Below are 12,339 nucleotides of genomic sequence, written 5' to 3' on the forward strand. Positions count from 1 at the left end.
ACAGAATAGTTTATCTTATTTTAGTCACTGTATCCAGCAGATACTAGAAAGTGTCAGTCACTGTCATCAGAATAGTGTGGTTCATCGAGATTTAAAAGTAAGTCTGTTGTTTATTTTATATATTTAATATTTTAATATTTTTAATAGAATATGAGAATTGATAATCCACAGAGTAATGCATATTATTCTGTGGATTATGAATATGAATGTGGATTATGAATTTAGAAATCACACATGGTGTGAATGATTTCTAAATTGCATCAATGGAAAGTATTAACTGATTAAAAGAATATTAAAATGTACACAGTAAGAGAAACAGTACGTTCATTACACTGCTTGGGGGGGGGGGAATTGGTTGTCCTCTGAATCGCAGCCTTGTGAATTGTACTGTTGTGTGATGTTAGTGGTGCTTTCAGGAACAGGATATGATATTGTCTTTGTGTTTGCTCAATGTAAGGAGTGTGAGGGGAATATTTATTAGCAGAAGCACATGATACAAGAAAGTAAGCTTATACTGCATTAGCTAAAAAAAAAAAACACTTTCCATTTCACTCATCCATTCATTTCAAATGTTTGTCTAGTTCTGCCTTGAATTTATTTAAGCTATCAACATCAACTTCAACAACAACAGATGGAAGTTTGTTCCAGCAATCAACAACCGCTGGCTAAAGGCAAACTTCCGCACATCTATTCTACAATTCTCTTTCCTCAGTTTGAATCTATGCCCCCTCAGGTTTGTAATCTGAGCAATAGGAAGAATTGTCAATTATATCGCCTCACAGGTGCCTAGTCATCAGAAGCTGCAATTTGCAGAATTTAAGCCTTTCTTCTTAAGAGCACCCCTTTGTTCCCTTCGCCAGTCTTGTTGCCCTTCTCTGTACTCGTTCTAGCAACTCTACATCCTTGCTAAAATTAGGCTTTCAGAGTGTATGCAGTACTCTCTGAAAAGCCGAGAATTAGGGTTGAATTTGAAAGTGTCTGCAATTCTGCCCAGACACGATAGGAGGGAGTATATGATGAGAGCCTTGTCGATCAATTCGGCCCTGGAAAGATTGTGCAAGGCTCAAGGGGTAGAATTTTTTTCAGCCTGGACTGTACTTGTTAACAGGAGAGATTGCTTCTACAGGGATGGGATACACTTAAATAGAAAGGGTGCAAGAATATTTGCTGATGCTATCGAGGCAGTGTTAGGTGGGTCGGAAAACTGCTAGCTTGGGGGGAGACAAAGACCAATAGATTGACAGTAGCCACTGGCAGAGGTGAAAGAGATTCTTGCACTGCTTCTATTAGAATGAGCAGAAGCCTGAAAAACAAGATGCATGGTATTTCAGAGACTGCTGGGAGCCATTGCGGTACAAGTAAACACATGGGTTGTGTTAGGGTAGCTAAGAATAGAAACAGGTGCAGGTATACTTGCGTGTACACCAATGCTAGGAGTTTAGTAAATAAATTTGATGAATTTGAGGTATTGCTCAAAACATCGAAGGCAGATATTGTTGGGATATCAGAGACGTGATGTCACACAGATATAAGGGATGCAGAACTGCAATTTGGGGAGTACAACGTCTACAGAAAGGACAGACAGGATAGGAAGGGAGGAGGGGTTATGTTATTAGTTAAGAAACACATAAAAACCAAGGAAGTGAAGCCAGTCGACATCGCTGGACAGTGCAGTGTGGAGTCAGTTTGGTGTGACATAAACATTGGGAGATCAAAATTGAGAGTGGGAGTGTGCTATAGGCCTAATGACTCTGATGAGTATAATAAGGAACTGTACAGGGAAATAGAGTGGGCCAGTAAATCAGAGTGTCTTATAATGGGAGATTTTAATTTCCCAGATATTGACTGGAATTTGGGGGCTGGTTACTCACACATTAGCAGGACTTTTGTGGATTTATTGGATGATTGTTTTCTACATCAGCATGTTCGGGAGACAACTAGAGGGAGTAATACTCTTGGTTTGATTATCAGCAGTGTTTCTTCATGCATTAAGAATCTGCAGATAAATGAACCACTAGGTGGCAGTGATCACAGTGTGCTGAAGTGGGATTTACTCAAAGAGGTAACTACCATTAGGGGTAAAGGGAAGGGTTATTGCTTCCGTAAAGGCGACTACGATGGACTGAGACAGTATTTAAATTCTATACAGTGGGACCAACTGATGATGTTACCAACAGCAAATTCAAAATGGGAAGCATTCAAAGAACTTATCTTGGAAGCTACTAGGCTTTACATACCAACTAAGAAATATTGTTCAAGGTTTAGTCCAAAATGGATGTCAGATGAACTAATGAGGCATATGGCAGAGAAGAAAAATGCATGGGATACATACAAATTAACACATGACACAGAAGCCTATGATAGATACAAGTTGATATGCAACCAAGTTACAAAGGAGGTTAGGCAGGCGAAGGCAGATTACGAGAAATCCTTGGCAAGGGATGCAAAGAAAAACAGCAAAGAGTTCTTTACTTATGTTAACTCTAGAAGGAAGGGGATGAATCAGATTGGTCCACTTGATATTGATGGGTCAAGTGTAGACGATCCTGCTCAGGTAGCTAACAAACTAAATGAATATTTTGCATCGACATTCACACATGAGGAGTTATTCAGCGAGGGGAATGCCAGAGGTGTATTCAACTCTAGCAGTAAGCTACAGAACCTTGAAATAACTGGGAGTAAAGTGGAGGAGAAGCTGTTGAAGATAAACACAACAAAGGCACCCGGGGTGGATGGGATCTATCCAGTTATATTAAAGGAGGCAGCTAAGGAAGTAAGCAAACCCTTAGCCATAATTATGAGAACTTCCTTGGACTCGGGGGAGGTACCCATAGACTGGAAATGTGCAAATGTGTCCCCAATTCACAAAGGAGGATCAAAGGCTGACACAAGTAATTATAGACCTGTGAGCTTAACTTCTGTTCCAGGAAAATTAATGGAGGCACTGGTTAAAGAAGCACTGCAGGATCATTTAGACAAGACTTCAGTTATAGCTCAGACACAGCATGGTTTTGTTAAGGGGAAGTCTTGCCTGACCAACTTGATTGGATACTATGATGCAGTCACAAAAGAACTGGATGCAGGGAATAACTTTGATATTATATACTTGGATCTTAGAAAGGCTTTTGATACTGTTGCACATGGAAGACTGCTACACAAATTGGAGCAGTGTGACATTGGAGGCAAATTGCTGCTATGGATAAAGGGGTGGTTGAGGGGGAGAAGACAGAGAGTGGTAATCAATGGACACTGCTCATCGTGGACTGATGTTATTAGTGGAGTCCCTCAGGGCTCAGTGTTGGGTCCATTATTGTTTTCTGTATTTATAAATGATATTGATGATGGTATATCGGGCTTAATGTCCAAGTTTGCAGACGATACAAAGGTTGGCAGGGTTGTCAAGGACACTACTGACACTATGCTGCTGCAACAGGATCTGGAAAGGTTGAGCAGATGGGCTGAGAGGTGGCAAATGAAGTTTAACATTGAGAAATGTAAAGTACTACACATGGGAAACAGCAACCCCAGAGCAACGTATCAACTCTGTGGTACTACACTGACAGTGGTAGAGAATGAAAGGGACTTGGGGGTGGTTGTGCAGGCAGATATGAAGTTCTCTGAGCAGTGCAGACGGGCTGCAAGAGTAGCTCACGGAGTATTGTCAATGATATACAGGAATTTTTCCAGCAGGGATAAGGAGGTGATTATTCCATTGTATAAGGCGATGGTCAGGCCACACCTAGAGTACTGTATACATGTCTGGAGACCTCATTTCAAGAAGGATGTAGAGCTGCTGGAACGAGTACAGAGAAGGGCAACAAGATTAGTGAATGGAACAAAGGGGTGCTCTTACGAAGAAAGGCTTAAATTTTGCAAATTACAGTGTCTGGAGACTAGGCACCAGCGAGGTGATCTGATAGAGGTGTATAAAGCCTTGAATGGTTTAAGCATGCTCAATGCTGATGGGATTCTTCCTCTAGCTCAGAAAAATCACCTGAGAGGGCATAAATTCAAATTGAGGAAAGACAGATGTAGGATAGACGTGCGGAAATTTTCCGTTAGCCAGCGGGTGGTTGGTTGGTGGAACAGACTTCCATCCCTTGTGGTGGAGGTTGATAGCCTAAATAAGTTTAAGGCTCATCTGGACAGGTATTTTGAACGAACAGAGGGGTGAAGTGGAAGTGGGGTTTTTTTTTTTTTTTTTTGCTGATGCTGCATAAGCTTGCTTTCTTGCATCAAATGCCTCTACTAATGCTAATGCTAATACTCACGGTGTGGCCTGATCATTGCCTTATACAAGGAGATGATCACCTCCTTATCCCTGATTGAAAAATTCCTGTGTCATTGACAAGACCCCATAACCTACTCTGGCATATGATGCAAGAAAGCAAGCTTATGCAGCATCAGCCAAAAAAAAAAAAAAAAAAATCCCTCCCATCTCACCTCTTCATTCATTCCAAATACCTGTCCGGCTCAGCCTTAAATTTATTTAGGCTATCAACTTCCACAACAAAGAATGCAAGTCTGTTCCACCAACCAACTACCCGCTGGCTAAAGGCAAACTTCCGTACACCTATTGTACATCTATCTTTCCTCAATTTGAATTTTTGCCCTCTCAGGTGATTATTCTGAACAAGAGGAAGAATCCCATCAGCATTGAGCATGCTCAAACCATGTAATATTTTATAAACCTCAATCAGATCATCTGGCAGGTGCTTAGTCTCCAGACACTGTAATTTGAAAAATTAAGCCTTTCTTCGTAAGATCAACCCTTTGTTCCATTCACTAATCTTGTTGCCCTTCTTTGTACTTGTTCCAACAACTCAATATCCTTCTTGAAATGATCCTCCAGACCTGTTTACAGTGCTCAAGGTATACTGTCATTACTGTTAGTAACAGCCCTGGAAATCTTTATATCATCTGCAAACGTTGACATTAAGCTTGATATACCTTCATCAGTATCATTGATAAATATACAAAAACAACAATGGACCCAACACCGAACCCTGAGGGACATCTGCTAATAACATTAGTTCACATAGAGCAGTAAACATTGATTACCATTCTCCGTGAGCACCTCCGTAGCCAGGTTGGCAGGAACAGCAGGGTATAGAACACGCTTCTTGATTAGACCGGGATTCAAGCCCGTTACAACCAAAAACGGAGGATGTGGAAAGGTCAGGGAATGACCACTGCATATCTCCGGATCAATATGGCCTTAGTTGCTAATGCTCCTAAAAACCAAATGACAACCAAGCAAAATAAACTAACAAGTCTGTAGTTACTTATGTCACCTTTTGAACCCCCTTTCTGAATTGGAAACACATTTCCACATCTCCATTCTGTGGGGACTTCCCCCGAGTTCATGGATGTTCTCATAATTAAGGCTAAGCGTTTGCTTACTTCCTTTGCCACTTCCTTCAATATAACTGCTGTGCAGGGGCAAAGGTTGATGACGTTGTAGAGCAGATGTCTTTTGAGGGCAAAAAACATGATATTTTTGAACGCGTTGGCACTAATTATATTAAGAATAGGAGACCAGTTGGATTACGTAAGAAGTACAGGTCACTGTTGAAAAAAGCCATGAATTACGGTTGCATTCGAAAGTGTCTGCATTTCAAACACGATAGGAAGGAGTATATGATGAGAGCTTTGTCGATCAATTTGGCCCTGAAGAGATTGTGCAAGGCTCAAGGGGGTAGAATGTTTCTCAGTCTGGTCTGCGCTTGTTAACATGAGAGACTGCTTCTACAGGAATGCGATACACTTAAATAGAAAGGGTGCAAGAATATTTGCTGATGCTATTGAGGCAGCGTTAGCTGCGTCGGAAAAACTGAAAGCTTGGGGGTATACACGGACCAATAGATTAACAGTAGCCACTGGTAGAGGTGAAAGTGACTCTTGAACTGCTTCTATTGAAATGAGCAGCAGCATGGAAAACAAGATGCAAGGGTTTCAGAGACTGCTGGGGTCATTGTGGTACAAGGAAACACATGGGTTGTGCTAGGGTAGCTAAGAATACGAACAGGTACATTTATACTTATGTGCAAACCAATGCTAGGATTTTGGTAAATAAATTTGAGGTGTCGGTCAAAACATCAAAGGCAGATGTTATTGAGCTATCCGAGACTTGGTGTCAAACAGATATAAGGAATACAAAACTGGAATTTGGGGAGTACAATATGTACAGGAAGGATAGACAGGATAGGAAGGGAGGAGGGGGTTATGCTATTAGTTAAGAAACACATAAAAACAAAGAAGTGCAACCAGTCGACATTGCTGGACAGTGCAGTGTTGAATCAGTTTGGTGTGACATAAGCACTGGGAAATCAAAATTGAGGGTAGGAGTGTGTAATAGGCCAAATGACTCTGATGAGTATAATAAAAAAAACTGTACAGGGAAATAGAGTGGGCCAATGAATGAGAGAGTCTTATAATGGGGGATTTTAATTTCCCGGATATTGACTGGAATTTGTGGGTTGGTTACTCACACACTAGCAAGGCTTTTGTGGATTTATTGGATGATTGTTTTCTACATCAGCATGTTTGGGAGGCAACTAGAGGGAGTAATTAGCATTAGTAGAGGCATTTGATGCAAGAAAGCAAGCTTATGCAGCATCCGCCAAAAAAAAAAAAAATAAAATAAAATAAATAAATAAATAAAAAACAACCACTTCCACTTCACCCCTCTGTTCGTTCCAAATACCTGTCCAGCTGAGCCTTAAACTTATTTAGGCTATCAACTTCCACGACAAGGGATGGAAGTCTTCCACCAACCAACCACCCGCTGGCTAAAGGCAAATTTCCTCAAGTCTATCCTACATCTGTCTTTTCTCAATTTGAATTTATGCCCTCTCAGGTGATTATTCTGAGCAAGAGGAAGAATCCCATCAGCATTGAGCATGCTCAAACCATTCAAGGCTTTATACACCTCTATCAGATCACCTCACCGGTGCCTAGTCTCCAGACCCTGTAATTTGTAAAACTTAAGCCTTTCTTCGTAAGAGCACCCCTTTGTTCCATTCACTAATCTTGTTGCCCTTCTCTGTACTTGTTCCAGCATCTCTACATCCTTCTTGAAATGAGGCCTCCAGACCTGTATACAGTACTCTAGGTATGGTCTGACCATTGCCTTATACAAGGGAATAATCACCTCCTTATCCCTGCTAGAAAAATTCCTATATATCATTGACAATACACCATGATCTATTCTTGCAGCCCGTCTGCAAGAATAGCTCATGGTGTATTTTCTGAGCTATTGAGCTCGTGGCTCGATTGCTCAGAAAACTTCATATCTGCCTGCACACCCACCCCCCCAGGTTCCTTTCATTCTCTACCACTGTCAGTGTAGTACCACAGAGTTGATACATTGCTCTGGGGTTGCTGTTTCCCATATGTAGTACTTTACATTTGTCAATGTTAAACTTAATTTGCCACCTCTCAGCCCATCTGCTCAACCGTTGCAGATCCTGTTGCAGTAGCATAGTGTCAGTAGTGTCCTTGACAACCCTGCCAACCTTTGTATCGTCAAATACGAAGGTTGGACATTAAGCTTGATATACCATCATCAATATCATTTATAAATACAGAAAACAGTAATGGACCGAATACTGAACCCTGAGGGACTCCACTAATAACATTAGTCCACGATGAGCAGTGTCCATTGATTACCACTCTCTGTCTTCTCCCCCTCAACCACCCCTTTATCCAAAGCAGCAATTTGCCTCCAATGCCACACTGCTCCAATTTGTGCTGCAGTCTTCCATGTGCAAGAGTATCAAAAGCCTTTCTAAGATCCAAGTATATAATATCAAAGCTATTCCCTGCATCCAGTTCTTTTGTGACTGCTTTATAGTATCCAATCAAATTGGTCAGGCAAGACTTCCCCATAACAAAACCATGCTGTGTCTGAGCTGTAACTGAAGTCTTGTCTAGATGATCCTGCAGTGCTTCTTTAACCAGTGTCTCCATTAATTTTCCAGGAACAGAAGTTAAACTAACAGATCTATAATTACTTGTCGCCCTTTGATCCTCCTTTGTGAATTTGGGTCACATTTGCACATCTCCAGTCCATGGGTACTTCCACTGAGTCCAAGGAAGGTCTCATAATTATGGCTAAGGGTTTACTTACTTCCTTTGCTGCCTCCTTTAATATAACTGGATAGATCCCATCCACCCCATTTGCCTTTCTTGTATTTACCTTCAACAATTTCTCCTCCACTTTACTCTCAGTTATTACAAGATTCTCTAGCTTACTGCCAGAGTTGAATACACCTCTGGCATTCTCCTCGCTGAATAACTCCTCATGTGTGAATGTCGATGCAAAATATTCATTTAGTTTGTTAGCTACCCGAGCAGGATCATCAACCGTTGACTCATCGATATCGAGTGGACAAATCTGATTCATCCCCTTCCTTTTAGAGTTTACATAAGTAAAGAACTCTTTGCTGTTTTTATTTGCATCCCTTGCCAAAGATTTCTCGTAATCTGCCTTCGCCTGCCTAACTTCCTTTGTATCTTGGTTACAGGTCAACTTGTTTCTATCATAGGCTTCTGTGTCATGTGTTAATTTGTATGTATCCCATGCATTTTTCTTCTCTGCCATATGTCTCGTTAGTTCATCTGACATCCACTTAGGCCTAAACCTTGAACAATATTTTTTAGTTGGTATGTAAAGCCTAGTAGCTTTCAAGATAAGTTCTTTGAATGCTTCCCATTTTGAATTTGCTGTTGGTAACATCATCAGTTGGTCCCACTGTATAGAATTTAAATACTGTCTCAGTCCATCGTAGTCGCCTTTACGAAAGCAATAACCCTTCCCTTTACCCCTAACGGTAGTTACCTCTTTGAGTTAATCCGACTTCAGCACACTGTGATCACTGCCACCTAGTGGTTCATTTACCTGCACATTCTTAATGCATGAAGAATCACTACTGATAATCAAATCAAGAGTATTACTCCCTCTAGTTGCCTCCTGAACATGCTGATGTTGAAAACAATCATCCAATAAATCCACAAAAGCCTTGCTAGTGTGTGAGTGACCAGCCCCCAAATTTCAGTCAATATCTGGGAAATTACAATCCCCCATTATAAGACTCTCTGATTTACTGGCCCACTCTATTTCCCTGTACAATATCTTATTATACTCATCAGAGTCATTAGGCCTATAGCACACTCCTATTCTCAATTTTGATCTCCCAATGCTTATGTCACACCAAATTGACTCGACACTGCACTGTCCAGCAATGTCGACTGGCTTCACTTCCTCGGATTTTATATATTTTATGTAAGGCCCCTCCTCCCTTCCTATCCTGTCTGTCCTTTCTGTAGACATTGTACTCCTGAAATTCCAGTTCTGCATTCCTTATATCTGTGTGACGCTACGTCTCTGAAATCCCCACAATATCTGCTTTTGATATTTTGAGCAATACCTCAAATTCATCAAATTTATTTACTAAAGTCCTAGCATTGCTGTACACGCAAGTATACATGCACCTGTTCTTTTTCTTAACTACCCTAACACAACCCATGTGTTTACTTATACCCCAATGATTCCCAGCAGTCTCTGAAATATCTTGCATCTTATTTTCCAGGCTGCGGCTCATTCCAATAGAAGCAGTGCAAGAATCACTTTCACCTCTGCCAGTGGCTACTGTTAATCTATTAGTCCTTGTACCCCCCCAATCTAGCAGTTTTTCGACCCACCTAACACTGCCTCGATAGCATCAGCAAACATTCTTGCACCCTTTCTATTTAAGTGTATCCCATCCCTGTAGAAGCAGTCTCTCCTGTTAACAAGTACAGATGAGGTTGGAAAAAAATCTACCCCCTTGAGCTTTGCACAATCTTTCCAGGGCCGAATTGATCGACAGGGCTCTCATCATATACTCCCTCCTATCGTGTCTGGGCAGAATTGCAGACACTTTCAAATTCAACCCTAATTCACCGCTCTTTTTCAAATGTGCAAGCTCTGGCATTGGTGTGGGTAGTTGAGTGCTTGATGGGCCCCTTACTTTTAATCCTTCGAGGACATCAACCCTGTCCTTCAAGCTCTCATATAGGCCCATAACAACGCTGAGTTTTCTCCTGATTTCCTTACACTCCTTGCATCGCGCACAAACAGAGACATCCCCCATGGCAGTATCATGTCCTGTACCCGACTGCTCCACAAATATCAAGTAAGTAGTGCATTTTAATAGGCTGTGATTCAGAGGGCAACTATCCCCTCATTCTCCCCTGAGCCACAGCACTCCCATTAGCTTGAGCCTTTTGCTTTGCTGCTCTGGTCTGAGTCATGATTTCGATTTAATTTCAATTTCAGTACAAAATTAAAACTCTAAACTTATATCCCAACACAGTTATAACGCTATATTTATGTTTTGGTATCGAGTGTTATCTATGAAATAACTTCCATATCAAGTTAAGTATTAATTATTTATTTTTTACTAATTATTTATGTTACGCAACTCACGTCGTTATATGTATAGTTAAAAGTACAATTTAATTGACAATGAAGTTCAATAAGATTAATTATCTGATTAATTGACAATATTATGTACTATACTATACTATATTAAGCTTATGCTATCTAGGTTGAGATATTTTGTATCGCGTTACAATGCCGGCAATTTACGAACGGTCAACACGTGGATTTGATACCCTTTCTGATACTAAGTAATACCTACAAAATCGCTATCTAAGTTACTTTAAACTAAGTACCGTAAATAGGAATATAAAGCTACTCTAGAAAATGAATTAGTATGCCAATTTAAGCTAATAAAACAGAAAATAAATCAGAAAAAACTTCTCTGTTCCAGGAGCGGCAAAAATGTACGATAAATGTAATACTGCACGATAAATGTAATAAATGTAAAAATGTAATACTCTTGATCTGATTATAAGTGATTCTTCATGCATTAAGAATATGCAGATAAAGGGACCACTAGTTGGCAGTGATCACAGTGTGCTGAAGTGGGATTTACTCAAAGAGGTAACTACCATTTAAGGGTAAAAGGAAGGGTTTTTGCTTTTTTAAAGGCAACTACAGAGGTCTGAGACATTATTTAAATTCTATACGGTGGGACCAACTGATGATGTTACCAACAGCAAATTCAAAATCGGAAGCATTCAAAGAATTAATGTTGGAAGTTACTAGGCTTTACATACCAAATAAGAAATATTGTTCAAGGGTTAGGCCTAAATGGATGTCAAATGAACTAATGAGACATGTGGCAGAAAAGAAAAATGCATGGGATACATATAATTTAATTGGTGACATTGAAGCCTATGATAGATGCAAGCTGCTCTGTAACCGAGTCACAAAGGAGGTTAGGCAAGCAAAGGCATATTATGAGAAATCTTTGGCAAAGGATGCAAAGAAAAACAGCAAAGAGTTCTTTACGTATGTATACTCTAGGAAGGGGATGAATCAGATTGGTACACTGGATATTGATGGTTCAACTGTTGATGATCGTGCTCAGGTGACTAACAAACTAAATGAGCATTTTGCATCTACATTCACATATGAGGAATTATTCAGGGAGGGGGAAGTGCGAGAGGTGAACTAAACTCTGGCAGTGAGCTAGATGATTTTGTAATAACTGTGAGGAAAGTGGAGGAGAAATTGTTGAAGATAAACATGAGAAAGGCACCTGGGGTGGTCGGGATCTATCCAGTTATATTAAAGGAAGTAAGCAAACCCTTAGCCATAATCACAAGAGCTTCCTTGGACATACTCCTCGGACATGGGTACCTCCCCTCACTAGAGGAGGTACCCATGGATTGGAAATGTGCAAATGTGACTCCAATTCTCAAAGGAGGATCAAAGGTGACACAATTAATTATAGTCCTGTTAGTTTAACTTCAGTTCCAGGGAAATTAATGGAGGCACTGATTAAAGAAATACAGCAGGATCATATAGAAAAGACTGAAGTTATGATGTGGTGGTTGTTGTTGTTGTTAAAATTTTTTTTTAGGAGCATTAGCAACTAAGGCCATATTGCTCTGGTTATATGCTGTGGTCATTCCCAGACCTTTCCGCATGCTCCGTATTTAGTGGTCACGGGGTTGAATCCTAGTCTAATCAAGAAGCGTGTGCCATGCTCTGCTGCTCCTGCCCACTTGGCTACGGAGGCGCCTCTATGATGGGGTCACAAAGCAACTGGATACAGGGAATAACTTTGATATCATATATGTGGGTCTTAGAAAGGCTTTTGATATTGTTGCACACGGAAGACTGCTGCACGAATTGGAGCAGTCTGGCGTTGGAGGAAAATTGCTGCTATGGATAACGGGATGGTTCAGTGGGAGAAGACAAGAGTGGTAATCAATGGAAACTAC

The 12,339-nt window shown here is 40.6% G+C and overlaps 1 protein-coding gene across 6 annotated transcripts in view; it reads left to right on the forward strand.

Annotated features, from left to right (window-relative positions):
• The window catches only part of LOC150083775 (calcium/calmodulin-dependent protein kinase type II alpha chain), a 740,997-nt gene that overhangs the window by 254,134 nt on the left and 474,524 nt on the right, over positions 1–12,339 (forward strand). For all 6 annotated transcript variants that reach the window (XM_090378214.1, XM_090378218.1, XM_090378216.1 and 3 more), the window contains exon 6: positions 25–97. In XM_090378214.1, coding sequence (XP_090234340.1) covers positions 25–97 — 73 coding nt within the window. The remainder of the gene's footprint in view (positions 1–24; positions 98–12,339) is intronic.

Source organism: Mastigoproctus giganteus, chromosome 7 (assembly GCF_048544385.1).
Source record: "Mastigoproctus giganteus isolate SK-2022 chromosome 7, ASM4854438v1, whole genome shotgun sequence".
Classification (NCBI taxonomy): Eukaryota; Metazoa; Arthropoda; class Arachnida; order Uropygi; family Thelyphonidae; genus Mastigoproctus; species Mastigoproctus giganteus.